A 27,266-nucleotide genomic window follows, 5' to 3' on the forward strand; every position below is an offset into this window, starting at 1 on the left:
TCTGCTCTTCACTTCTGACTCTAAGGTTATTCTGATTGCTCAGGACAATGCTGTCCGGGAAGATTGCCCCACAGCATGGGCCTCACAGGTCAGGGAGCGAGTGGGGCTGCAGTCAATTTGTCAAGAATTGTGCAGTATCAGGGCAGGTGTGGCTGGTCCTTTCTCCCCCATGCTCAGGAGCAACCAGCTCGGCATCACTGGAGAGTGGGAAGAAGGGCTGGGAGGGACTCCCTGCCTTTGGACCTGGCCACACTGGGGACTCCCGCCACTCAGTATCCCGTCGGCTGTGGGAATGCAGGGAGCCTGGGCCAGCATTTTCTGGTCTAGGATGTGCATTCTCACAAACGTCAACCACCTCTTCAGGGAGAAGACTTAATTAAGCGCCTTATCCAGTGGTTCTCAGCCCTAGTTGAGCATTAGAACCATCTAGGGAGCTTTAAAACCCGCCATGGCCCGGCCCTACCCCCAGAGGTCCTGATTTAATTGGACTGAAGAAGGGCTTGTACACTGGGACTTTTTACAAAGTTCCTCAAGGGATTCTAATGTGCAGCCAGGCTGTCTAATCATGTCACCCAGCTCATTACAAATAGGCCCTGAGAATTCTTGTCCTTGTCCTCTAGGAGTTCACCATCTAGCCAGGAACACCTGGGTTTCTCTGGTATCTGAGTAAAGATTCTGGGTGTCTGTGAGCTCCTTGAATATTGGTGGCTGAGGCTGGAGAGACTTCAAAGTCAAGTGCAGAGCTAGCAGACTCTCCCCTCCTGAGCCCTCCCTCTGTCGGGTGTGTGTGTGTGTGTGTGCGCACGCGCGTGTGTATGTGTGTGCACGCTTACGTGTGGGTACTTATTACCCACTTATGTGTCTTATACCAATAGCCCAGAGAAGCAAACTCAGAAGCCTTAGCCCAGACGCAGGGAGTGAACGCCCTTGAGGGTGGCGGCAGTGAGAGGCCCAATGCTGTGTTGTGGGAGGGTTGGACGTAGGGCTGGACCACAGAGCAGAGGCCTCTTCTCAAGGGGCTGCCACTACTCAGCTTTGGCCAACCTCACCGTGAAGGAATGTGGGCCTGGCTTTAACACCTCTCCCCATTTTTCAAGGGAAGTCTGAAATCTGGATTTTTCTATTAAATTACTTGATTTTTCTTGTTAGGCTCAATTTTATTAAAACAAACACACACACACACACACACACACACACACACACACACACACACACAACACACACACACACACACACACACACACACACACACACACACACACAAAGGATGATAACAAAACAAATCTGTAGGCTGGAATGAGATCCAAGCACCCAGAACTATAGGAAAGAGTGGACCAATTTTCTTGTGTTTTGGGGGTGGTCAAGAGCTCCCAGGATGTCTGCTGGGGAGAGGCCCTTGGTCGTGTGTGTGTCTGTGTGTGGGTGCACTTGCATGCCTGCAGGGAGCACAATTGCACAAGCAAGCCTGGAGGTGTGTGGGGCTCACACACACAGGGACGCTGAGTTGCAGCTTGGGCAGGAGTGGCAGCACAGGAGCTCCCTTTCCTCAGCTCAACTCATTGGGGCTCGGGAGTTCCCACTCCGAGAAGGTTGGGAGAGCCAGAAGTCCCCCCATGACCTGGAGATCCATGCCCTTTCAGGTATTTGGCTCCCTCTCATTTCTTCAGTACTCAGCATCTTCCCAGAGGGCCTCCCCCCATCACCCTCAATTACTGGGTCCCTTTTGCTCCCTGGGTCTAGCCCACCCGCTGCTCATCTCCGCCCTCTGACATCATCTGTTTCTTTGCTTGTGTGTCCTGTCTCTCCCTTAGAATGTGAGCTCTGATATGGCAGAGCCAGATTTCCTTATTCATGTTCTCATAATAGTGCTGAGTGCGTGAAAAATGCCTCATAAATACCTGGGAAAAGATGAGGGAATGAAAGGGCAAGAGATCCGGGAGGCCTCAAGGCCAGGTTCTTGGCTCTGGGAGGATGCTCCCCTCCCTGCTCCTCCTTGCAGTTTCCCATGGTTATCCCAGCTGCAGGGGCACCTCCACCCACCCCTCCATCTTCGCTGAGCCCATGTGTCTGGTCTGGGCTGTGTGGGAAGGAGCAGGCAGAGGCCCTGCCCGTCAAAGGTCCATAGTTCCCTGGGCAGGTGAGACCACAGGGCAGAGGAGCTCAAGTCCCAGTGCTCAGGAGGGTCCTGGGCCCCAGGAGTGGCATCCTCAGGCCAGGACATGAAGAGCTGAATTCTCAGAAGCAGAGATCGGGGGAGTGGTTAAACAGGGCTTCCTCGAGGAAGCCACTCTAAGCCAGATCCTGGAGAGGGTAAAGATGGGGAGGACATTGTTCGGGTGAGGGAAACCATGTAAGTGAGGCTTGGAAGCTGAGATAAGACAGATGCATCCAAGCTGGAAAGCTGGTGCTGAGATGGGGACTCCATGAGCTGAGAGAGGAAGAGTCCCCAGTTACTGGCTACCTGGCTCAGCCAGCACAGTGTGCACAGAAGGGACTTCCCCAAGGTCATAGCACATAAACGATGAAGCTAGGACTCAAACCCAGGCTTCCTACACACAAAGCCTCAAAACCTCCATGCCATGGCCACAGGAAGCTGCCTCTGGCAAACAAAATGACTGAAAGCTGCCTGATGCAGAGCCCAGCCCTGAGGTCAGAGCTGGAAACATTATCCCTGGGGGAAGGCCCTGCAAGTTTGGTCTCTTGGTGGTCCTCAGGAAGGTTGTCTGCCCTTAAAATAACAAGTCTGGAGAGTGCCTCTTCCTCCAGGAAGCCTTCCCTTCATATTCTATTCTCATCCATCCCTCTTCATGAGCTCCTTCTCACTTCATTATGCTGTACTACACATCTCTGGGGATGAGATATATGAGCCTGGGCACTGGGTCCCTGGAAATTGGCATAGTGCATGCTGTTGGCTGGTACTGCTGAGTGAATGCTATTCCAGTCCTTAACCAGACCCTATCCTGACTCTTAACTCCTGAACTGCTACCAGCTCTGAGCCTGGCTTTACTTCACACTCACCCTTCAGCAATTTGCACTGCTCCTTGATGACAACATGCACTCGCTACAGTCACATCCAGCCCTAGCTCCAATCCACTTGGAAACTGGTGTTCCATAGGGTTTGCCCTGCCTGACCCTAAGCCCCTTTGCAGGGCTACCCCTTGGCTCTGGCAACAGGCAGCTGAGTTGTTTTTCCACCATTAAGGTCAGCTTTGCATGGACCCAGGACACAGGCACATTCTCTTGTCCAGGGCAGGCCTTTGCAAAATAGATAGAGTTTGGGCTCAAGCAAGGACCACAAGTCAGACGAGACAAGAAATGTCTAAAGAGGGATTCACGTGCCTGGCTTCTATCGGTCTGAGGATGGACCAAGCAGGTTGATGGAAGAAGGTCTCTGGGTCCTTCCCCAAACAACATGTAATACGCAGCTGAAGGACTGAATGACAAACTTTATTAGAAACGCTCCTCATTCATCAGTCAAATTCACATTAAGGTGGGGGCAGTGGGGCGGGCAGGGAGAGGCAGTGCTGTCTGGGGCTCTGATATCCCACTGCTGTGACGATTTCCAGTTAAAAATGAGTCTGGGCAGAGAGTGTCTGAAACATATAAGAGGTGGTGGCAGCAGTGGCGGCGGAGGCAGCAGCAGCATTCCTGCGAGAGGACCAGGCTCGGAGCAGGTAGAGAATGTGTCTCCCATATCCACCCTTCCAGTCACAAGGCTGCCCCCACAGACCTCAAGCTGATAAATAAAGAGCACATCACACACACATTTGAAACAGGAAACAAACTCGTAGAAGTCTCCTAAAGTGAAAAAATAATTTGCTCAAATAAAGCTTTGTGACAGCCATGCCACACCCTGAATGGACGTTGCCCAGAGACCCTGACACTCCAGGAAGGCCTCCCAACCCAGGACATATCAGACTTGGGTGTCACAATGCCCCCAGTTCCCCCGTTAGCACCTTTGGACTAAGTACTGTCCTCTCCGCATTCCTCTTTTAAAATGCAAATGCTACTTAAAATAATGGTAAGGATACACTCGTCCCTGGGGCAAACCAGTCAGACTCATCTTCCCTGAACAGAGGTGTCTGGGCATCCAGAAAACTGTGAGTCAGTGGCTGGGAAGGGGGGCACGTGGAAAGGGGTAGGTAAACAACGTTCAAAGAGGTAAGCCGGAAGGTGTCTCCACACTGCACTGTCCACTTGCCAGGTCTGCGGTTGGGCCTCCTGGAAACAGTCTCTCAAAGTGGCACAAAGTCCTAAAACGGTGTGACAATCCTGCTGCCCTGGCAAGGGGTGTGCGCCAGGAGGGGCACGGCGTCAGGCTGCTTTCATCATTCATTATTCAGAGGCAATTTTCTCCCTGCACTGGCTAACTTCTCCCTGGCCCTGTCTGCAATGGGGCACACAATAGAAAGTCTCCTGCCTAAATGTTTTATTCATTCTCTTGAATAAGGAAACAGGTTCTCTGATCAATATGGTGGCTGCCGTGTTCTGGTTGGTGGCAGGATTTCCAGGAGGTGCAGACTCCAGGCTCTCTGTGGCTCCAAAGGAGGACTCTTGGGAGGGCTGCCTCGAGGGCAGTAGATACTGTTGGCAAGAGACCTTTCGTTTCCAAAGCTGGTACCACATTCTGGTCTTTGAAAGAACTGAGTGTCCTGGGGAGCCAGGAGAAGGGTAGATCCTTTCCCCTATGTGCCATGGGACTGTGAATGACAGGCGGGCCGGGCCCTGCGATGTGTGTCTGTGTGTGTGCTGCCCATCAGGCTCGGCTCACTGGTACTGCAGATAGTTTTTGAGAGACTGAGGCAGGGGCAGGGAGCTGATGTCCTGCAGGCGCTGGCGGCCCAGGGCCGAGCGGACGGATCTCCGGCACAGGTCCATCAGTGGCAGGGGCTCGGCTGCAACGAGAGGGAAGCAGTTAGTGTGTGCCCCATGCCATCCTGGCACCTTCTCATCCCAGCCCCCGCTGCACACCGCCTCCTGCCCGCTCCTCTGAGCTGGCCTTCGGGGCCAATGGCTTCTCCTCTGAGAAGATTTCTCTGGTTACGTAAGCTGAAGGCCTAGAGCAGTGTTCATCAGACTGTGGAATGCAACCAGTGAGATTAAAGAGTCACAAAATCAATTAAATGGGTGGTGACCAGCAAGAATTTTTTTTTAAAAAAAGAGAAAATGGGAGCAATACCCATAGCAAGGATATTGTTTCATGTCTCTAGTCTCTGATGTAGGTGTTCAGCGTGTCTTTTTTTTTTTTAGCTGGAGTCTTGCTCTGTCGCCCAGGCTGGAGTGCAGTGGCGCAATCTGGGCTCACTGCAAGCTCCACCTCCCGGGTTCACACCATTCTCCTGCCTCAGCCTCCCTAGTAGCTGGGACTACAGGTGCCCGCCACCACGCCAGGCTAATTTTTTGTATTTTTAGTAGAGACAGGGTTTCACTGCGTTAGCCAGGATGGTCTCTATCTCCTGACCTCGTGATCGCCCTTCTCGGCCTCCCAAAGTGCTGGGATTACAGGCGTGAGCCACCGCGCCCGGCCTAGTGTGTCTTAATGTGAAAAGGACTTCTCACTGCAGGTCATGATGGAAAATGTTTAAAAGCTGGTGGCCCTGGGTGGATCTGCAGAGGAGTTTCCTCTACAAACAGGTTAGATTCTGAGAGGCTGTCTCAAATGCCTGTGAACCCTGAAACTTCCCTTATAGCTTTCCTTGATGGTCAGCAGCGGGTTGCATTTTCTTCCAGCACCTAGTTCTGGAAAAATTTGTAAGTTAAAATCCATAAATAATGCAACCACTGGACATAGGACCAGTTAAACCAAGTTTAACTAGGTTTATTGCAGACACCCTTATTAAGCTCTTATTCTGATCCAGGCCCTCTGATTAGCCCTGCGGATACAGGGATAACTAAGCTAGAACCAGAGGCAGCTCTGGAAGAGGGTGGGGCAGGTGGGGGGGTGGTAGAGGCTCATGATCTGGGATTTTAACTAGGTGAATCATTTTAATAGAGTGTAATATATGCAATAATTCCTAAATACACAGGTACAGAAACTGGGAATTTCTTATATAGAAGAGCTGTTTGAAAGCTTCACAGAGAGGACACATAATGGGGTTTTGAAGAGTGAATAGGAGGGTTAAAGGCACATGAGGATGGGGAGGGTATCCTAGGCAGAGAGAACAGGCAAAGGCAAAGGAGGAATAAAACAGGACAGGCTGGAGGTTTGTGGGGAGAGGACAGTGCTGATCAGTTAGCATCAGCTGGAAGGAAGATGATGATGGTGGTCACATGGCATCTGGTATGGTTTGTACAGGCCTGGTTTCCCCAATCCTCCAGGAATATGCTGGAAGCCTGAACCTGCATCTTAATACTTTTTTGGTAATAGAATAAATGATATTTCGTAAACATCCTATAATGTACTAAGATACAATAAAACTGTTGAGTGGTAAATACTAACACAAGAGCTGTGATAGGAATAGTACCACAGAGAAAGGCCCTCTACAGATCCACCCGAGGCCTGCAGCTTTCAAACATTTTTTTATCACGACCTGCAGTGAGAAGTACTTTTTACACGGGAATGTAGTCAAGAGTCAAGAATATGTTTTATAGGAATTTTTATTTACCTGAGCTGCAGAGTTAATAAGGGGAGCCATTAAAATTAAAGTGGGGCTCGGGGAGCATGCTTTGGAAGCTGTGCACAAGAGTACATCCAGCTCTCCTTCACTTGAGGCCAGATCCCAAGGCTATCTGCAGGGAGCACTAGTGGCTTCAAACACTCATCTCTGTATCCTCTTTTTTAAAAAATTGTTTATTATTTTTATTGTATAATTCCACTTGTACAAAATCTCCAGAATAGTCAAATATGGAGACAGTATATTGATCCTCATACAAAATGAGGCTGGACAGGGCAAGCCCAGCCATGCCCTATTTTCCAGGCGCAGAAGGCTGATCGCTCACCTCCCAGTCACCCAATCGCTGTGCCTAGGCCAACATTTGACAACCCTCCCTCAGGATGTCGCCATCTCTCCTCCAACAACACCCTTATACCCAGTTCTCCCACTCCCTGTCCCCCATCTGGCATCAGGAAAACTGAGATGTTAAAGTTTCAAAATCACTGGCAGACCTTAAGAGATTTTCTTATCACTTTAATGCCCTAGGCACATAACAGGTATTCAACGCCCAAAATGCTTAGCCTTGTCAGCAAACCCAACTCCCTGTGTTTTGCCTGCCCAATTAGGGGCTGAAGAGGACAGAATGCCTTTTATCTTCATCTCTCTGCAGTCATTGAAATCAATCTAGAGCCTAAATTCCAAAGGAAGAAAGAAAAGGAGTTCAGAGTACGTTGCTAGCTCTAAATGTGAAATATAAATCATCTCTCCTAACTTCTGAGTGGAGAGTAAACTGACAATTCCAAAGTGCACAGAGAAAGTCCTTGAGTTCCTGCCCTCACTGTGGAACTTTAAGAGATCGGAGAATGCCCAGCGTTGGCTGCGCCCATTCCCTTGGCTCTTCTTTCTCATCTCTCCTGGCTTTGAGTTTTCTTAGAACTACCAAATGTCAAAGCTTGGAAATAATCACCTAGATAGGAAGGGAAGCACAGAATTTTCCAGCATGGGAGCTATTCTCAGAACTATTTTTTCACTAAAGATAAAACTGAAAAAGAATCATTGTTCATAAAGGTGAATATCCAAATGGCCAATAAACATATGTAAAAGTGCTCAACTTCATGAATCATCAGGAAAGTAGAAATTAATACCATAATATGACTCTGCTACATACCAACAAGGAAGACTAAAATGATGATTTCCTCTTTTCTGTGATGCCTGGGACTGACGTCTGGAGTGATGAAGACGTCCCTGACATCCCTGACACTGAATGTCCCTGACACTTTTAGGAGCTATTAATTTGGTCTTTTCTAAAAATAGGCTTTTCTTCTACTTTTTATTGTCTACTTATATTTAATTTATATATTAACGTAAAAATGAGGACTCATATGTTTGTCTACTTCTAAATTTTTATTCAGTCTGTAACTCTCAGACGTAATTAAGATAACCTAATGAAAAGAAGCAGCAGGCCACTGCAAATTCTGTGAGACAGAAAAAAAACTCTGGTGCTTTCTTGAAAGTGCCACCTCCTGGCTGGAGGCCAACCAACTCAGGACATTACAGCAACTCATGACAGAACAACCTTGCTCCAAGGAAGGAGAAATAGGAGCTAATTCCACTGCCTGCCAAATCCTGGCTAGCAAGTGGGTCCCAAGTCTGTTCATATTACAACCTCACTGCTAGCATAACCAGCATTAGAGAAAGCCAGCACACTAAACATATCTATAACCAAAGACTCTCATAGAGTCTACTTCACTCCCCTGCCACCTCCACCACAGCAGGTGCCGATATCCGCAGCTGGGAGACCTGAAGACAGATCCCATCATAGGACTCTTTGCAAACATTTCCCAGCACCAGCCCAGAGCCTGGTAGCCCCACTGCATGGTTAGACCCAGAAGAGCAATAATAATCTTTGCAGTCCAGCTCTCAGGTAACCCTGTCCCTAGGGGAAGCAGGAGAGTACCACATCAAAGTGAATAAAAATCCACCAACCAAGTATCTGCTGTCTTCAAGAGACTCACCTAGCACATAAGGACTCACATAAACTTAAGGTAAAGTGGGGAAAGAGATATTCCATGCAAATGGAAACCAGAAGCAAGCAGGAGTAGCTATTCTTTTATCAGACAAAACAGGTTTTAAAGCAACAACAGTTTAAAAAGACAAAGAGGGAGCCAGGCGTGTTGGCTCAGGCCTGTAATCCCAGCACTGTGGGAGGCCAAGGCGGGCAGATCACAAAGTCAGGAGATCGAGACCATCCTGGTTAACATGGTGAAACCCCATTTCTACTAAAAATACAAAACATTAGCTGGGCATGGTGGCGGGCGCCTGTAGTCCCAGCTACTCGGGAGGCTGAGGTAGGAGAATGGTGTGAACCTGGGAGGTAGAGCTTGCAATGAGCTGAGATCACACCACTGCACTCCAGCCTGGGTGACAGAGAGAGACTCTGTCTCAAAAAAAAAAAAAAAAAAAGACAAAGAGGGACATTATAGCATAATGAAAGGATCAGTCCAAGAGGAAAATATCACAATCCTAAATATATATGTACCTAACACAGGAGCTCCCAAATTTATAAAACAATTATGACTAGACATAAGAAATGAGATAGACAGCTACACAACAATAGTGGGGGACTTCAATGCTGCACTGACAGCACTAGACAGTTCACCAAGACAGAGTCAACAAAGAAACATTGGAGTTCAACTATACCCTAGAACAAATGGACTTAACAAATATTTACAGAACATTCTACCCAACAACTGCAGAATATACATTCTTTTCTTCAGCACATGGAACATTCTCCAAGATAGACCACATGACAGGCCACAAAACAAGTCCCAATAAATTTAAGAAAATCAAAATTATATCAAGTATCCTCTCAGACCACAGTGGAATAAAATTGGAAATTAACTCCTAAAGGAACCCTCAAAACTATACAAATACATGGAAATTAAATAATCTGCTCCTGAATGATCTTTGGGTCAACAATGAAATCAAGATGGAAATGTAAAAATTCTTTGAATTGAATGATAATAGTGACACAACTTATAAAAACCTCTGGGATACAGTCAAAGCAGTGCTAAGAGGAAAGCTCATAGCATTAAATGCCTACATCGAAAAGCTGAAAGAACATGAATAGACAATCTAAGGTCACACCTCAAGGAACTAGAGAAACAAGAACAAACTAAACTCAAACTCAGCAGAAGAAAATAAATAACAAAGATCACAGTAGAACTAAATGAAACAAAAAATACAAAAGATAAATAAAACAAAAAGCCAGTTCTTTGAAGAGATAAACAAAATTGATAGACCATTAATGAGAATAACCAAGAAAAGACAAGATTCAAATAAGTTCAATTAGAAACAAAACAGGAGATATTACAACTGATACCACAGAAATACAAAAGTGCATTCAAGGGGATTATCAACACCTTTACACACACAAACTAGAAAATTTAAAGGAGATAGATAAATTTCTTGAAATATTCAACCTTCCTAGATTAAATCAGGAAGAAATAGACATTCCGAACAGACCAGTAACAAGTACTGAAATTGAAATGGTAATAAAAAAATTTCCACCAAAAAAAAAAGTCAAGGACCAGATGGATTCACAGCTGAATTCTATCAGGTATTCAAAGAAGAATTGATACTACTCTTTCTGAAACTATTCCAAAAGATAGAGAAAGAGGGTATCCTCCTTAAATTATTCTATGAAGCCAGTATCACCGTAATACCAAAACCAGGAAAGGACATAACAAAAAACAAAAACTACAGACCAATATCCCTAATGAACATACATGCAAAAATCTTCAACAAAATACTAGCTAGCTGAATTCAACAGCATATGGAAAAAGATAATTAACCATGATCAAGCAGGTTTCATGCCAGGCATGCAGGGATGGTTTAACATATAAAAGTCAACAAATGTGATACATCACATAAACATAATTAAAAACAAAAATCATATAAGCATGTCAATAGATGCAGAAAAAACGTGACAAAATCCAGCATCCATTTATGATTAAAAGCCTCAGCAGAACTGGCATAGAAGGGACATACCTTAAGGTAATAAAAGCCATCTATTACAGACCCATGCCAACATTATACTACTGAATGGAGAAATGTTGAAAGCATTCCCCCTGAGAACTAGAACAAGACAAGGATGCCCACTTTCACCACTGCTATTCAACACTGTACTGGAAGTCCTAGCCAGAACAATCAGACAAGAGAAAGAAATAAAGGGCATCTAAATCTGTAAAGAGGAAGCCAAACTGTTGCTATTTGCCGATGATATGACTATATACCTAGAAAACCCTAAAGACTCATCTAAAAAGCTCCTTGATCTGATAAATGAATTCAGTTGTTTCAGTATACAAAATCAATGTACACAAATCAGCAGCACTGCTATACACCAACAGTGACCAAGCTGAGAATCAAATCAAGAACTCAATCCCTTTTACAACAGCTGCAAAAAAAAAAAAAAAAAAAAAGAAAAAAAAAAAAAGAAAAAAAGAAAAAGAAAAGAAAAGAAAAATACTTAGGAATACACCTAACAAAGGAGGTGAAAGATTTCCACAGGGAAAACTACAAAATATTGCTGAAAGAATTCATAGATGACACAAACAAATGGAAACACACCCCATGCTCATGGATGGGTAGAATCAATATTGTGAAGATGACCATACTGTCAAAAGCAGTCTACAAATTCAATGCAATTCCCATCAAAATACCATTATCATTCTTCAAAAAACTAGAGAATACAATCCTAAAATTCATATGAAACTGAAAAAGAGCTCACATAGCCAAAGCAAGACTAAGCAAAAAGAACAAATCTGGAGGCATCATATTACCTAACTTCAAACTATACTACAAGGCTATAGTTACCAAAACAGCATGGTATTGGTATAAAAATAGGCATGTAGACCAATGGACCAGAATAGAGAACCCAGAGATAAAGCCAAATACTCACAGCCAACCGATCTTTGACAAAGCAAACAAAAACATAAAGTGGGGAAAGGACAACCTATTCAACAAATGGTGCTGGGATTTGACAAGTCACATGTTGAAGAATGAAGCTGGATCCTCATCTCTCATCTTATACAAAAATCACTTCAAGATGGATCAAAAACTTAAATCTAAGACCTGAAACCATAAAAATTCTAGAAGATAACAGGAAAAACTCTTCTAGACATTGGCTTAGGCAAAAAGTTCATGACCAAGAACCTAAAAGCAAATGCAATAAAAACAAAGATAAATAGATGGGACCTAATTAAACTAAAAAGTTTCTGCTCAGCAAAAGAAATAATCAGCAGAGTAAACACAGAGTGGGAGAAAATATTCACAAACTGTGCCTCTGACAAAGGACTAATATCCAGAATCTACAAGGAACTCAGGCAAATCGGCAAGAAAAAAACAAATAATCCATCAAAAAGTAGGTAAAAGATATGAATAGAAAATTCTCAAAAGAAGATATACAAATGGCTGACAAACATATGAAAAAATGCTCAACATCACTAATTATCAGGGAAATGCAAATTAAAACCACAATGAACTACTCCTGCAAGAATGGCCATAATTTAAGAAATAACAGATGTCAAAAAATAGTAGATGTTTGTGTAGATGTGGTGAAAATGGAACACTTTTACACTGCTGGTGGGAATGTAAGCCAGTACAACCATTATGGAAAACAGTGTGGAGATTCCTTAAAGAACTAAAAGTAGAACTACTGTTTGATCTAGCAATCTCACTATTAGGTATCTACCCAGAAGAAAATAAGTTATTATGTGAACAAGACACTTGCATATGCATGTTTATAGCAGCACAATTCACAATTGTAAAATTTTGGAAACAGCCTAAATGCCCATCAATGAATGAGTGAATAAACAAAATGTGATAATATATATATACACACACCTTGGAATACTACTCGGCCATAAAAAGGAATGAAATAATGGCATTCACAGCAACCTGGATAAAGTTGGAGACCATTATTCTAAGAGAAGTAACTCAGGAATGGAAAACCAAACATCTATGTTCTCACTTATAAATGGGAGCTAAGGTATGAGGATGCAAAGTTGTAAGAATGATATAATGAAGCTGGGCACGGTGGCTCATGCCTGTAATCCCAGCACTTTGGGGGGCAGAGGCAGGTAGATCACGAGGTCAGGAGTTTGAGACCAGCCTGGCCAATATGGTGAAACCCCATCTCTACTAAAAATACAAAAATTAGCCAGGCATGGTGGCGCTCACCTGTAGTCCCAGCTACTTGGGAAGCTGAGACAGAGGAATCGCTTGAACCTGGGAGGCGGAGGTTGCAGTGAGCCGAGATTGTGACACTGCACTTCAGCCAGGGCAACAGAGTGAGACTCCATCTCAAAAAAAAAAAAAAAGATATAATGGACTTTAGGGACCTGGGGGAAAGAGTGGGAGGGAGTTGAGGGATAAAAGACTACATATTGAGTAGTGCATCAAAATTTCAGAAATCACCACTAAAGATTTTTTCTATGAAACCAAAAACCACCTGTACCCCCAAAACTATTGAAATTAAGAAAGAAAAAAAAAAGAATGACTAAAATGAAAAAGATAGTATTAAGTGCTCATGAGGATGTAGAGCAACTGGAATGGTCACAGTGCTTTTAGTGGGAATGTGAACTGCACAACCACTTTGGAAAACTAGGCGCATTGACTAAAACTGCTGAATCTCCTGGGTAAACACCTAACAGAAAAGCATATACATGTTCACCAAAATGTACATTCACAAATGCTCATAGGAGCATCACTTGTAACAGCACCAAACTGAAAGCAACAATTCTACTGTCCATCAACAGCAGAATGTAAAAATAAATTGTGTAACTTCATATAGAACACTAATCAGCCATGAGAATGAAGGAACCACAATTATACATAAAAGCATGGAGGAATCTTTCGACATAATTTTGAGTGAAAAAAAGCACATTTTGCGTGACATCTTCTGTACTGAAGCAAAAGCAAGTTGATGAAGTTAGGGCAGAGGTGACCTTAAGGGAGTAGTGATGGGCAGGAGGCATGAGGGATTCCTGAGGGGGCTGGAATTTTCTGCTGCTTGAATTGAGTTCTGGTTCTACTAGTGTGTTGTTTGTAAACATCATCAAGCAGCACTCTTAAGATTTGTGTGCTGTCTACATATATCTTATACTTCAAAAACAAGTTTACATTAAAAAAAAAAATCACTGACAGAAATACTTGGTGAGACGCAACACAAATGAAGCATTTGCCTGCCTGCCCTAATGGGAAAAATAGGGGGAAGGAGCTAGCTTGGAATCCTAGCTTCTGCTCCCACCACCCACTCAACAGAGGACAAAAATGTGGCTCCACATTTTTATCATCTGTAAAATGGGGATAGCAACATCTCCATCTACGGGCTGTTGTGATGATGGTATGACATAACAGGCCCCTTGCCTTAAAGGTGTTCTCTCTAAAATGTGTCTTATTTCAGGCCATCAGCCCAAGAAGCACCCTTAAAAACAGTCATAATTTACTTATTGTGGTTCTACAAATGCCTCAGTACATCATCCTAATTGACAACAATGCTCTGCTCTTGATGAAGATTTCCTGGAGCCAGGGATGGATGTCTGGTTCTGTGCTAAAAATATGACAAGGTAATCATTTCAAAAGTTCTCCAGTGATCTCAATATTCCTTAATTTTCCATCACTAACCACCTGCACAACCCTAGGTGAGCCATTGGACTTCCCAGGGACTCTGTTTAGCTATCAATAAAATGAGGAAAGTTACTGCATCCACTTATGATGGCCTGTTTCTGTGACGGAAATGGGTGGAGATCTTGGCGCAGAGATTGGTGGCTTAAGCTGCTTTCCTGAGCCCTCTGAAGTCTTCTCTGCCTGCAGTGAGAAGATGCCAAGACACAAGTCACTACCCTACCCCAACCCTGTATTTATATTTTGAAAAAAGATCAACATCTTAGGGTCAAGAGGTGAAATTCTCTTGTGGTAATTTTAGACAATGGTCAGCAGATGGGGGAGGGTTTGAGTGACAGCCCTGAAAGCTGGACTCAAATAGACCTGGGCACTGTTTGTTTTCAGGGAATGAAATGAGGAGGAGCCACACACATGTGCAAGTACACACACACTCTGTGGCAGACACTGTACTCATCAGTTATCCACAGACTATGGTTTTGGTGTCTGAAGCCTCAGAATTGCTTTCATGCCCCTGAGACTCCCCTCATGCTGCTCCTTTTGCCTAGAACACCATTCCTTGTACTTCCTGCCAGGAACATGCCTCGTCTTTCTGGACTCAAATCAAGTGTCACCTCTTCCTCAGTGACTTGGCTCCTCTGCCCTCAGAGTCTGCACTTAATCATGCAAATTGTCAAGTGTATCATTACCTGTAGTAATGCTACTTCTAAAATATGGCATCCCTGTACCGACTGGCCCTGTCATGGTCAACAGAGACCTCAGCTCCCATCTAGAAGCATTTGGAATTTGGAGAGTTTTCTGTTGACAAGCTTCACTGTTTCCCCAGCAAAAAGGGTTGTGACTGCAGCTGGGACACAAGCAGCATCTTCAGATGAACTCTGTGCCAACAAGCGTCATCCACACAGATGGTCCCCACAGCCCAGGTGGGGCCCTCATTTTCCCTGGGATAGGGAGCTATCAAGTTACTTCTTGTGCACAGAGGAGTGTTGCACAGGAAAATAGTCCTAAATAATGCATGGCCTTCCCTAGCAACGCTGCAAACCAAGGATGTGAGAAACCTCCAAAGGGGACAACCCAGAACAGGGAGTGCTTGAAAAATTCCATTCAAATGTTCCAGCTGAACTGTGTGGGACTGTTCCAAAGACGAAGGCAGTGTGATCAAGGGGGCAGCCTGGGCCCACACACTGCACCCCTCCTACCCAGTGTCTCTCTGAGATGACAGAAGATTCGCTCATGTGTGCATGCATGTGCACGAGGGACAGGATAAGAGTGCTGGAAAACAAGAAAGGCCATCAGCAGCCAGACATTATGGTAAATTCCAGGAAGACAGGAAGCAGGTGTGACAGGATGGTGGAGAAATCAAGCAGTGAGACCAGTAGCCTTGTACACCAGGGATGTGCAGGGCTCTCACCAAAAGAGTCCCAGAGAAACCCCAAGCTCCAAGGAGCAAACATGGGGTAATCCTTAAAGAACTGTAATCCCAACATCTGGGACAGTTGTGTTCCCATCTGCCTCAGCTGCAGAGCCTGATCCAGTTCTGTTTGAGCAGGGCAGCCTTTGGGAGAGGCTCCTGGAGGTGTCAAGGTCCAATAGAGAAGCTGAATAGAGCATGGGCAAAACCTCCACAGCAGAGGTGGGCAGGATTTGTGGGAAAGACACCTCCACTTAGATGAAGAACTCAAGGGTCTGGCCTTCCCGTCAGCTCCCTGACTCAGAACTGACAGGAGAGTGTGTCTGGCAAAATCTTTTCACCCAAAGACTCCTCACCCTCCCAGGCTAAGGGGAGCTACACTGTTGCAGAGCAAACAGCAGCTTCCTTTCTGGATGTGTGCAGTGGCTCTGAAAGAAGAGCTTCTGTCCACCTAGTCTGAAAGTTACTCAAGGAGGCATTCCAGCAAAATGAAAAAGGAGCCCTAGAAACAGGATGATACCCACCACCAGAAAAAGAAGAGACTGAATATAACCCTGAAGTGAAGGAAGGTAGAATGGAACAATTTAAGGTTCTGTTGGATCCTGATGCTTAGTAGAACCTCTTTCTAGCAGCTGACTTTGCTAAAGAGCCATCCCCACATGATGCTCTGTCCCCCTTACCTCTGACTCCAGCCCTTAGCTTCCCCACCACTCAAATCTTCCACTGCACCCTTTGGAACTGCCACTCCACATACAGAAAACTGCAACCCCAGCTTCTTCTCTGTGAGCTCCCCTCAACTGCCTTAACTGGACCAAGCATTCTGTCCCGGCACCCCGTTGCCCTTCCACCTTCTCTGGGGGCTGCGTGCTCACTCAGGCCTGGAGGCAGGGCAGGGCCCCTCCTGGCTCCTCTGCCATATACAAAGCTCCACACCCACCTTCTGTTTATGCGAAATCCCCCTTCCTATGTGGTTCACACCACTTGGCTCAGCCCTCTCCCCACTCCTTGATGCTGTCATCCACTGACCGCTGACCCCGCGTTTGTCAGGGCTTTGGCCTGGCCTCCCACACCCCCTCTCCACCCACACCTGTCACCCCCCGATGACTCCTCCACAGGGATCACTTTCTCATCACTCAGGCTCCTGATTCCTGACTGCCAGATCCCAGGGACTCTCTCCTCCACCCAGCCACTATTACCTGGGCCACCATGAACCTCAGCGTCACTCCTAAACACATTCCTGCACCCCAGTCTCTGACCAATGCCTTACCACACTCCACCCCCATCCCCACCGACTATAACCATTATTTCCCCTCAGGGAAACCTCCACGGCCACATGGCCATCTCTTCAGATCTGCTCAACCCACCAGCCTTCTTTTTCTTCTCCTCCCTCCTCATCCAGCTGAACAATTCACTATTCCCAGGAACCAAGGGTATGGGGTCAGGCGGGCCAATGGGGCAGCTGGTGAGGGGCTGTGGGAGGGGCAGGGCTAGGGACTAGGAAATGAACTGGGAACAAACAGCTTCTGGAATTCGGTTCGGTTCTCAGTTCTTAGACCTCAGTTCCACTGCAGGGCCTAAGAGAAGATTTGTCCTCCTTTCCCTGACCTGCCATGCAGCTGGGCAGCTGGGAGCCCTGAGTGCCTGGCAAGTCTCAGCCACCAGCTGGCAGAGTGGCCTCGCCTTCCTTCTCCAGCCTGTGTCTCCATCAGAGTAGCAAATGGCTTGGCATAATGGCTGAGGCTCCTCTCCACTGGTTTACGTTTGGCAGAACAGAAATCACATTTAATCCTGGCAGTGAAAGGGCCTTGATTGTACGAAATCAAATTAGATTTGATAGAAAAAAAAATGCACATGAAAAAGTGAATGGCAAGGCAAGTGATGCCTGTGAGATAAATGTTAGAGGAGCCTTGCAGACCTGGGGAGACGTGGCTTCTGAGCTCTGGATGGAAGCCAGGCAGGTTTCCTCGGGGAGGTGGGGCTGAACCAGGCCCAAGGGCAGGGCTGGCTCTAAGCTGCTGTTATTATCAAAGGCAGGACTGGCTGAACTGAGGCCTCACTCAGCTTTACAGGCGAGGCTCATTTTAGCCATGGGCTCACACTAGCATTGTCAAAGGAACAAGGGGTCTGGAGACCTGAACCCCTCTCTGGCAGCCTTCCTTCCACAGGCATCTGCCTTCCTGGCCAACAGCTCAGCAGCACTCAGCTGCCTGTCCACTGCTGGCTTGCTGCTGCACCCCAGCCCTGCTGAACCACACGGGTGTTCACTATTGACCCCCTCCCAGCTGTGAGGAAGAATGATTGGCTTCAGGCAGGCGCTGGAGACTCAGGTCCTACTGGGGTTTGTGTCCTGGACCACTGTTGGGTCTTCTTGACCTTGAAGCATACACATCTTGGAGAAACCTCTGTGTGTTTGGGCTGGGCGGGGAGTGAAGAGGTAGAAGAAGGTCCCATCCCTTGCCCAGCCTTTGAGAGCCCGGGATGAGGCGTGGGGGGCTGTATTGGAGGGAAATCCTAGCTCAGTCTCCACCCTAGTGCAAGGCCCAAGCCAGACTCTTTCACTAGCCTCTTACCATCAAAAGCAGAGCCAGATTCACCACTAATCTATCCATGGAAGGGGTCGGAGTGGGCTCTGTTTTCACAGAGGAATTCGAGTCCTATCCCAGCCAAGGTCCTAGCAAACTCAGCTCGTGGACCCGTCTCTGATGGTGCTTGTGCGAATTAAAGGAGGTAACCTATGGAAAGGATTAAAGCATGGCCTGGCACATGCTCAGATGCCATCGACGTTTGCTTTGCTGTTGTTATTTGGTCTCCCTGGGTCTGTGGAAGAAGATTCTCTGGGGTTGATACAATGGGGAGATAGTGTCCTTCGAAAAATATCACTCTTGGGATGTTGGTAGCAAGCCTGCAACCCTGGTTGGAAATTGAAGGAAAGTGGGAGAAAAACAGAGGCCTGGACTCGGGTCCAGGAGCCTTGATCTCTGTGGACGTGGACTTGGGGTCAGTTTCCAATCCAACAGGTTGCTCCGTCTTCTCTCCACAGGATTGAGTCTGAGATCGCCTGAGCCCAGGGCCTCAGGGATGAAAGGTTGGCTGTGACTTGGGCTGCTGCAGTGAATGCCACTCCTCAGGCCAAGGAAGGCAGGGAGGTGGAGGCAGAGGTGACTGGGTTCAGAAGACAGGGGTTTGAGCCTCGGTTCCTCCATTAACCCCTTGGGATTCTACATTTTTTCCCTCTCCGAGCTTCTCTTTCCTGTCTGAGGCCACTGAATGAGATTTTCTCTAAGCATCTGGTCAGTTCTGAAATGCTGGGGCTCCCTCTCTTGTGGTGAATCATAGAGCCCCACAGACTTGGGGAGCATTTAGTGGGGTGGCAAGGATGTAACCAGAACCCCCTTCTCAGGCAGGTCTTTCAAACCTGTCTGCGTGGGGCACCCATATGCTTGACTGGCCTTCCCACAAAATCTCCACGAGCCATGGAGGAAAGGCCAGGATCCAATATGATTCCCCTCTGTCTTCATACCTCTTAGAAGAGAAGCCTTGGACAAGGAGAATGATATTTCTATAGTAATATTTATTTAAAACTCCCAAAGGAAATCAAGTCACAAAATCAACTGTTTTGTTTTGTTTTTGGTGTCATTAAAGTTCAAAATGAGCCCAATATACAGGAGCCAAATTGCAACCCTTCCCTGAATATGAGCAGAGGGAGGAGGTGTCTGCAGAGACAACCCTGGGCAGGACATGGCCTCCTTATTCTCAGAGGAACCACATACATCCCCCTGCACCTTGGGCCCATGTCTGAAATCCCTTCACAGATTATTTCTGCAGGCAGACTGAGGTCTCAAAATGAGACTGACCCCTGGCAGGGGGCACATGTTGACTTCAATTCATACTAATGGACATGCTTGAGAATACCTGTGTCCAGGTATTATGAGGAGGAGGCATGGGAGTCCTGGTCTCCAGGGTTCTGAACCTTCTGATTCTTCCCCTGCCATGATGTGATGAAGGCACAGAGCTGCCCTGACTCTAATATTACCGCAACACCAGCCACTTCCTGTCTGATTGCAGACCCTGCCACCTTGTGCTGGTGAGCGCATGGGTGAAATGGAGAGAAGGAGCTAACCTCATCAGAAAATTCACTTCCGAAGAGGCAGAAAGAAAAATATGGCTCTGCTCAACTGCTTACAACCAAAGTCATACCTGTGAAAGTTAGAGGAATCAGTTCTTCATATGAAAAAAATTATATAAAGGCACATCTCCCCTTCCATTTTTGCATCCCTGGATTCTGATCAAGATGATCGATAATGGTTTTCCTGGAAGTTGAGACATTTTTCTTGTGGGGGGAAATGAAAAATGACACTACATGCCTCAGTTCAACAGGTACTTAACTCCTTATCCAAATTAGGGACGTTGTCACATGTGATCTCTGCCCGATTCTTGTCTGGGACCCTCATTAGCCTGGCTACCTGATCTGTGGACTGGCAGCACCAGTGTCACCTGGGAGCCTGTTGAAAATGCAGGGTCTTGTGCTCCACCCTGACCTACTGCATCAGAAGCAACATTTTAACATGATCTGAGTGATTCTAATACACTGGTCCACATGGCCTGTCCGTGGCCTCATAGACATGTCAACTCTCTGCAGTGAAACCAAGTTCCCTGCCCTTCTTCCTTACTGCTGTACTTCTCTAGTGGGAGCCCTGTCTTTGTAGCCGTGTTAACAGGCTGAGACCTTCAGACACACTCACGATGTCCCTCCTCTGCTCTCCAAGCCCAATCTACCCCCAAGTGCTTTCATGTCCACGTCCTAAACATCTCTGTGTTCCATTCTTTCTGTCTTCCTGACCCCATTATGAACGCAGCCTCCCTAGGTCTCCTTGCCCTTCTGTGTCCCCATGAAACACAGCTCACACCTGCTGCTGTGAGCCCTTCTCCACAACCTCATCAGACCCTCCCAGGCAGAGGCCTGTGAGTGGTTCTCGTCAATATGGTGACTAAACCTAAGAGTTTTATGAGACGATCCTAGTTTGAAATATTCTGTCCTGCTGCCAGACCTCATTGTCCTAATTTGGGGTTTGGGAAATGTGGTCTCCCTGCCCTCAAACTTCAGGAAATCCCTGACCACCCTGAATCTCTGTAGAACTGTTCCCTGTTGCTGGAGCTGTCCTCACCCCTATGGGCTCCCACAGGCAGGGCTGGGTCTCGTGCTAGCTGTCCAGCCCTTACCGCTCTGCTTTGGATACTGTGGGTGCTGGGTCAATGAGAATGAGAAACCCAGTGTTTGGGAGAGAGGAGGCAGCTGAAATGAGCCTGCATCTCTACAAAGGAAAATGCAGCCCAGGTCCTCTGATGCAGGTAATGAATAAAAAGTAGCTCTTTCATATTGTCCTGAGTCCACTGAAGAACCCTGGCAAGGTCCTGCGGGCAGACAGAATTAGCAACACACTGCGCCAGTTCCTTGGTCTGGTAGAGGATACTCCTAACTCAGCTTAAAATTGTCCCAGAAAGTCTGACTTGGAGCCTGCCCCGGGGAGCTGCACAATGGTTGGACACGCTGGCCTTGGATGGGACAGCCCTTGTCACATGGGGAGAGTGTCAGATGGGGGTGCCTCTGGGTTGGCATGCACCCTGCTCCACGGATGTTCCCAACCTCTGCAGTGTTCCCTGTCACTGCAGCACTGGAACAACCCAGCTGCCCCTACAGTACTGAAAGAAACACATCCAACATCGGAGACCAGGCAGGGGAAGCAGAAGGGTGCTTGCAGAGACAGTTGGTGCTAATTTCATCCAGGGCAGGGTGAAGTCCTCAGAAATAGGTCCCCAATTCCCTGTGGCGTCTCCTTCTAAAAAGGAATGAGGAATTTGGGGACAGAAGGACTTGCCTACCAGATATCAGGTTACTTAATGCTGTAGCAATGACACTGAGTGGTACTGGCATAGGAGTATGTAATTTGGGAAGTTGCAGAACAACTAAAATGAAACAAGGCATTATTGAGGCATACATCTATGTACAAAAAATCTATAAGGAAAAGAGCAAAGGAATAATAAGCACAAAATTCTGAGAGTGGTTGCCTTTCAGCAAGGGTGCAGATTGGCGGAGATGACACAAGGGGCACAGAGGTGCTTGATTATCAATGTTCTAGGCACTGGGTTGGGTGGTAGATTCATGGGTGTGCATTAAATTATAAAGGGGTAAATACATAAATAAGGAAATTAGAATTAAAGAGGGCTATGCATGGGACCAAAGATGACAGTGTATTACAACTAAGGATTATGTTTAATCCAATTCTGTGTATCAGAAGTTCAGTTAAAAACAAAGAGAGAGAGAGAGGATTTAGGTCTGGCTTCCAAGATGGCCAAATAGGAACAGCTCTGGTCTCTAGCTCCCAGCAAAATCGACACAGAAGATGGGTGATTTCTGCATTTCCAAATGAGGTACCTGGTTCATCTCATTGGGACTGGGTGGACAGTGGGCGCAGCCCATGGAGGGCAAGCCGAAACAGGACGGGGTGTCACCTCACCAGGGAAGCACAAAGCATCGGGGGATTTCCCTTTTCTAGCCAAGGGAAGCTGTGACAGTCTGTACCTGGAGGAACGGTACACTTCTGCCCAAATACTGCACTTTTCCCACAGTCTTTGCAACAGGAAGACCAGGAAATTCCCTCCTGTGCCTGGCTTGGCGGGTCCCACGCCCAAGGAGCCTTGCTCAGTGCTACCGCAACAGTCTGAGATTGACCTGCGATGCAGCAGCATGGCAAGGGGAGGGTCGTCCGCCATTGCTGAGGCTTGAGTAGGCGGTTTTATGCTCACAGTGTAAACAAAGAGGCTGGGAAGCTCAAACTGGGTGGAGCCCACCACAGCTCAGCAAGGCCTACTGCTTTGCTGTACATTCCACGTCTGTGGGCAGGGCATATCAGAACAAAAGGCAGCAGACAGCTTCAGCAGACCTAAACGTCCCTGTCTGACAGCTCTGAAGAGACCAGTGGTTCTCCCAGCACGGCGTTTGAGCTCTGAGAACGAACAGACTGCCTTCTTAAGTGGGTCCCTGACCCCTGTGTAGCCTGACTGCGAGCTACCTCCCAGTAGGGGCCCACAGACACCTCATACAGTCAGGTACCCCTCTGGGACGAAGCTTCCAGAGGAAGAATCAGGCAGCAATATTTGCTGTTCTGCAGCCTCTGCTGGTGATACCAAGGCAAACAGGGTCTAGAGTAGACCTCCAGCAAATTCAAAAAGACCTGCAGCTGAGAGGCCCAACTGTTAGAAGGAAAACTAACGAACAGAAAGGAATAGCATCAACATCAACAAAAAGCACATCCATACCAAAACCCCATCTGTAGGTCACCAACATCAAAGACCAAACATAGATAAAACCACAAAGAGGGGGAGAAACCAGAGCAGAAAAGCTGAAAATTCCAAAAACCAGAGCGTCTCTTCTCCTCCAAAGGATTGCAGCTCCTTGCCAGCAAAGGAACAAAACTGGACGGAGAATGAGTTTGACAAGTTGACAGAAGTAGGCTTCAGAAGGTCGGTAGTAACAAAATTCTCCGAGCTAAAGGGGCATGTTCTAACCCATTGCAAGGAAGCTAAAAACCTTGAAGAAAGGTTAGACGAATGGCTAACTAGAATAAACAGTGTAGAGAAGACCTTAAATGACCTGATGGAGCTGAAAACCACAGCACAAGAACTCACAAGCTTCAATAACCGATTCAATCAAGTGGAAGAAAGGATATCAGTGATTGAAGATCAAATTAATGAAATAAAGCGAGAAGACAAGATTAGAGCAAAAAGAGTGAAAAGAAACGAACAAAGCCTCCAAGAAATATAGAACTATGTGAAAAGACCACATCTATGTTTGACTGGTGTTCCTGAAAGTGATGGGGAGAATGGATCCAAGTTAGAAAACACTCTTCAGGATATTATCCAGGAGAACTTCCCCAACTTAGCAAGGCAGGCCAACATTCAAATTCAGGAGACAGAGAATACCACAAAGATACTCCTCGAGAAGAGCAACCCCAAGACACATAATTGTCAGATAAGCCAAGGTTGAAATGAGGGAAAAAATGTTAAGGGCAGCCAGAGAGAAAGGTCAGGGTACTCACAAAGGGAAGCCCATCAGACTAACAGTGGATCTCTCGGCCAAAAACCTACAAGCCAGAAGAGACTGAGGGCCAATATTCAACATTCTTAAAGAAAAGAATTTTCAACCCAGAATTTCATATCCAGCCAAACTAAGCTTCATAAGTGAAGGAGAAATAAAATCCTTTATAGACAAGCAAATGCTGAGAGATTTTGTCACCACCAGGCCTGCCTTACAAGAGCTCCTGAAGGAAGCACTAAACATGGAAAGGAACAACTGGTACCAGCCACTGCAAAAACATGCCAAATTGTAAAGACCATCAATGCTAGGAAGAAACTGCATCAACTAACAAGCAAAATAACTAGCTAACATCATAATGACAGGATCAGATTCACACATAACAATATTAACCTTAAATGTAAATGGGCTAAATGCCCCAATTAAAAGACATGGACTGGCAAATTGGATAAAAAGGCAAGACCCATTGGTGTGCTGTATTCAGGAGACCCATCTCACATGCAAAGACACACATGGGCTCAAAATAAAGGGATGGAGGAAGATCTACCAAGCAAATGGAAAGCAATAAATAAGTAAATAAATAAAATAAGAGCAGGGGTTGCAATCCTAGTCTCTGATAAAACAGACTTTAAACCAACAAAGATCAAAAGAGACAAAGAAGGCCATTACATAATGGTAAAGGGATCAATTCAACAAGCAGAGCTAACTACCCTAAATGTAAATGCACCCAATACAGGAGCACACAGATTCATAAAGGAAGTCCTTAGAGATCTACAAAGAGACTTAGACTCCCACACAATAATAATGGGAGACTTTAACATCCCACTGTCAATATTAGACAGATCAACGAGACAGAAGGTTAACAAGGATATCCAGGACTTGAACTCAGCTCTGGACCAAGTGGACCTAATAGACATCTACAGAACTCTCCACCCCAAATCAACAGAATATACATTCTTCTCAGCACCACATCACACTTATTCTAAAACTGACCACATAATTGGAAGTAAAACACTCCTCAGCAAATGCAAAAGAACAGAAATCACAACAAACTGTCTCTCAGACCACAGTGCAATCAAATTAGAACTCAGGATTAAGAAACTCACTCAAAACACCAAAACTACATGGAAACTGAACAACCTGCTCCTGAATGACTATTGGGTACATAATGAAATGAAGGCAGAAATAAAGATGTTTTTGAAACCAATGAGAACAAAGACACAATGTACCAGAATCTCTGGGACACATTTAAAGCAGTGTGTAGAGGGAAATTTATAGCACTAAATGACCACAAGAGGAAGCAGGAAAGATCTAAAATCGACACGCTAACATCACAATGAAAAGAACTAGAGAGGCAAGAGCAAGCAAATTCAAAAGCTAGCAGAAGGCAAGAAATAACTAAGATCAGAGCAGAACTGAAGGAGATAGAGACACAAAAAAACCCTTAAAAAAAAAATCAATGAATCCAGGAGCTGGTTTTTTGAAAAAATCAACAAAATACATAGACTGCTAACAAAACTAATAAAGAAGAAATGACAGAAGAATCAAAGAGATGCAATAAAGAATGATAAAGGGGATATCACCACTGATCCCACAGAAATACAATACATCAGAGAATACTATAAACACCTCTACACAAATAAAGTAGAAAATCTAGAAGAAATGGATAAATTCCTGGATAAATAATAAGAGCTATTTATGACAAACGCACAGCCAAAATCTTACTGAATGGGCAAAAACTGGAAGCATTCCCTTTGAAAACTGGCACAAGACAGGGATGCCCTCTCTCACCACTCCTATTCAACATAGTGTTGGAAGTTCTGGCCAGGGCAATCAGGCAAGAGAAAGAAATAAAGGGTATTCAATTAGGAAAAGGGGAAATCAAATTGTCTCTGTTTGCAGAAGACATGATTGTATATGTGGAAAACCCCATCGTCTCAGCCCAAAATCTCCTTAAGCTGATAAGAAACTTCAGCAAAGTCTCAGGATACAAAATCAATGTGCAAAAATCACAAGCATTCCTATACACCAAGAACAGACAAACAGAGAACCAAATCATGAGTGAACTCCCATTCACAATTACTACAAAGAGAATAAAATACCTAGGAATACAACTTAGAAGGGATGTGAAGGACCTCTTCGAGGAGAACTACAAACCACTGCTCAACGAAATAAAAGAGGACACAAACAAATGGAAAAACATTCCATACTCATGGATAGGAAGAGTCAATATTGTGAAACTGGTCATACTGCCCAAGGTAATTTATAGATTCAATGCCATCCCCATCAAGCTACCAATGACTTTCTTCACAGAATTGGAAAAAACTACTTTAAAGTTCATATGGAACCAAAAAAGAGCCCATATAGCCAAGACAATCCTAAGCAAAAAGAACAAAGCTGAAGGCATCAGGCTACCTGACTTCAAACTATACTACAAGGCTACAATAACCAAAAAAACAGCATGGTACTGGTACCAAAACAGATATATAGACCAATGGAACAGAACAGAGGACTCAGAAATAATACTACACCATCTACAACCATCTGATCTTTGACAAACCTGACAAAAACAAGCAATGAGGGAAGGATTCCCTATTTAGTAAGTGGTGCTGGGAAAACTGGCTAGCCATATGTAGAAAGCTGAAACTGGATCCCTTCCTTACACCTTATACAAAAATTAACTCAAGATGGATTAAAGACCTAAATGTAAGACCTAAAACCATAAAAAGCCTAGAAGAAAACCTAGGCAATACCATTCAGGACATAGGCATGAGCAAAGTTTCATGACTAAAACACCAAAAGCAATGGCAACAAAAGCCAAAATAGACAAATAGCATCTAATTAAACTAAAGAGCTTCTGCACAGCAAAAGAACCTATCATCAGAGTGAACAGGCAACCTACAGAATGGGGGAAAATGTTTGCAATCTACTCATCTAACAAAGGGCTAATATCCAGAATCTACAAAGAACTTAAACAAATTTACAAGAAAAAAACAAACACCACCATCAAAAATTAGGCAAAGGATATAAATAGACACTTCTCAAAAGAAGACATTTATGCAGCCAACAGACATATGAAAAAATGCTCATCATCACTGGTCATCAGAGAAATGCAAATCAAAACCACCATGAGATACCATCTCATGCCAGTTAGAATGGCGATCATTAAAAAGACAGGTGCTGGAGAGGATGTGCAGAAATAGGAATGCTTTTGTACCGTTGGTGGGAGTGTAAAGTAGTTCAATCATTGTGGAAGACAGTGTGGCAATTCCTCAAGGATCTAGAACCAGAAATACCATTTGACCCAGCAATCCCATTACTGGGTATATACCCAAAGGATTATAAATCATGCTACAATAAAGACACATGCACACGTATGTTTATTGCAGCACTATCCACAATAGCAAAGACTTGGAACCAATCCAAATGTTCAACAATGATAGACTGGATTAAGAACATATGGCACATATACACCACGGAATATTAT

General features: G+C 45.4%; 1 protein-coding gene across 1 annotated transcript in view; it reads right to left on the minus strand.

Moving 5' to 3' along the window:
• Nucleotides 1-3,426: 3,426 nt before the first annotated feature.
• The window catches only part of SPSB4 (splA/ryanodine receptor domain and SOCS box containing 4), a 91,001-nt gene continuing 67,161 nt past the window's right edge, over nt 3,427-27,266 (minus strand). The window contains exon 4 of the mRNA XM_032143643.2: nt 3,427-4,895. Coding sequence (XP_031999534.1) covers nt 4,768-4,895 — 128 coding nt within the window. The 3' untranslated portion in view covers nt 3,427-4,767. The remainder of the gene's footprint in view (nt 4,896-27,266) is intronic.

Source organism: Hylobates moloch, unplaced genomic scaffold (assembly GCF_009828535.3).
Source record: "Hylobates moloch isolate HMO894 unplaced genomic scaffold, HMol_V3 SCAFFOLD_22, whole genome shotgun sequence".
NCBI lineage: Eukaryota > Metazoa > Chordata > Mammalia > Primates > Hylobatidae > Hylobates > Hylobates moloch.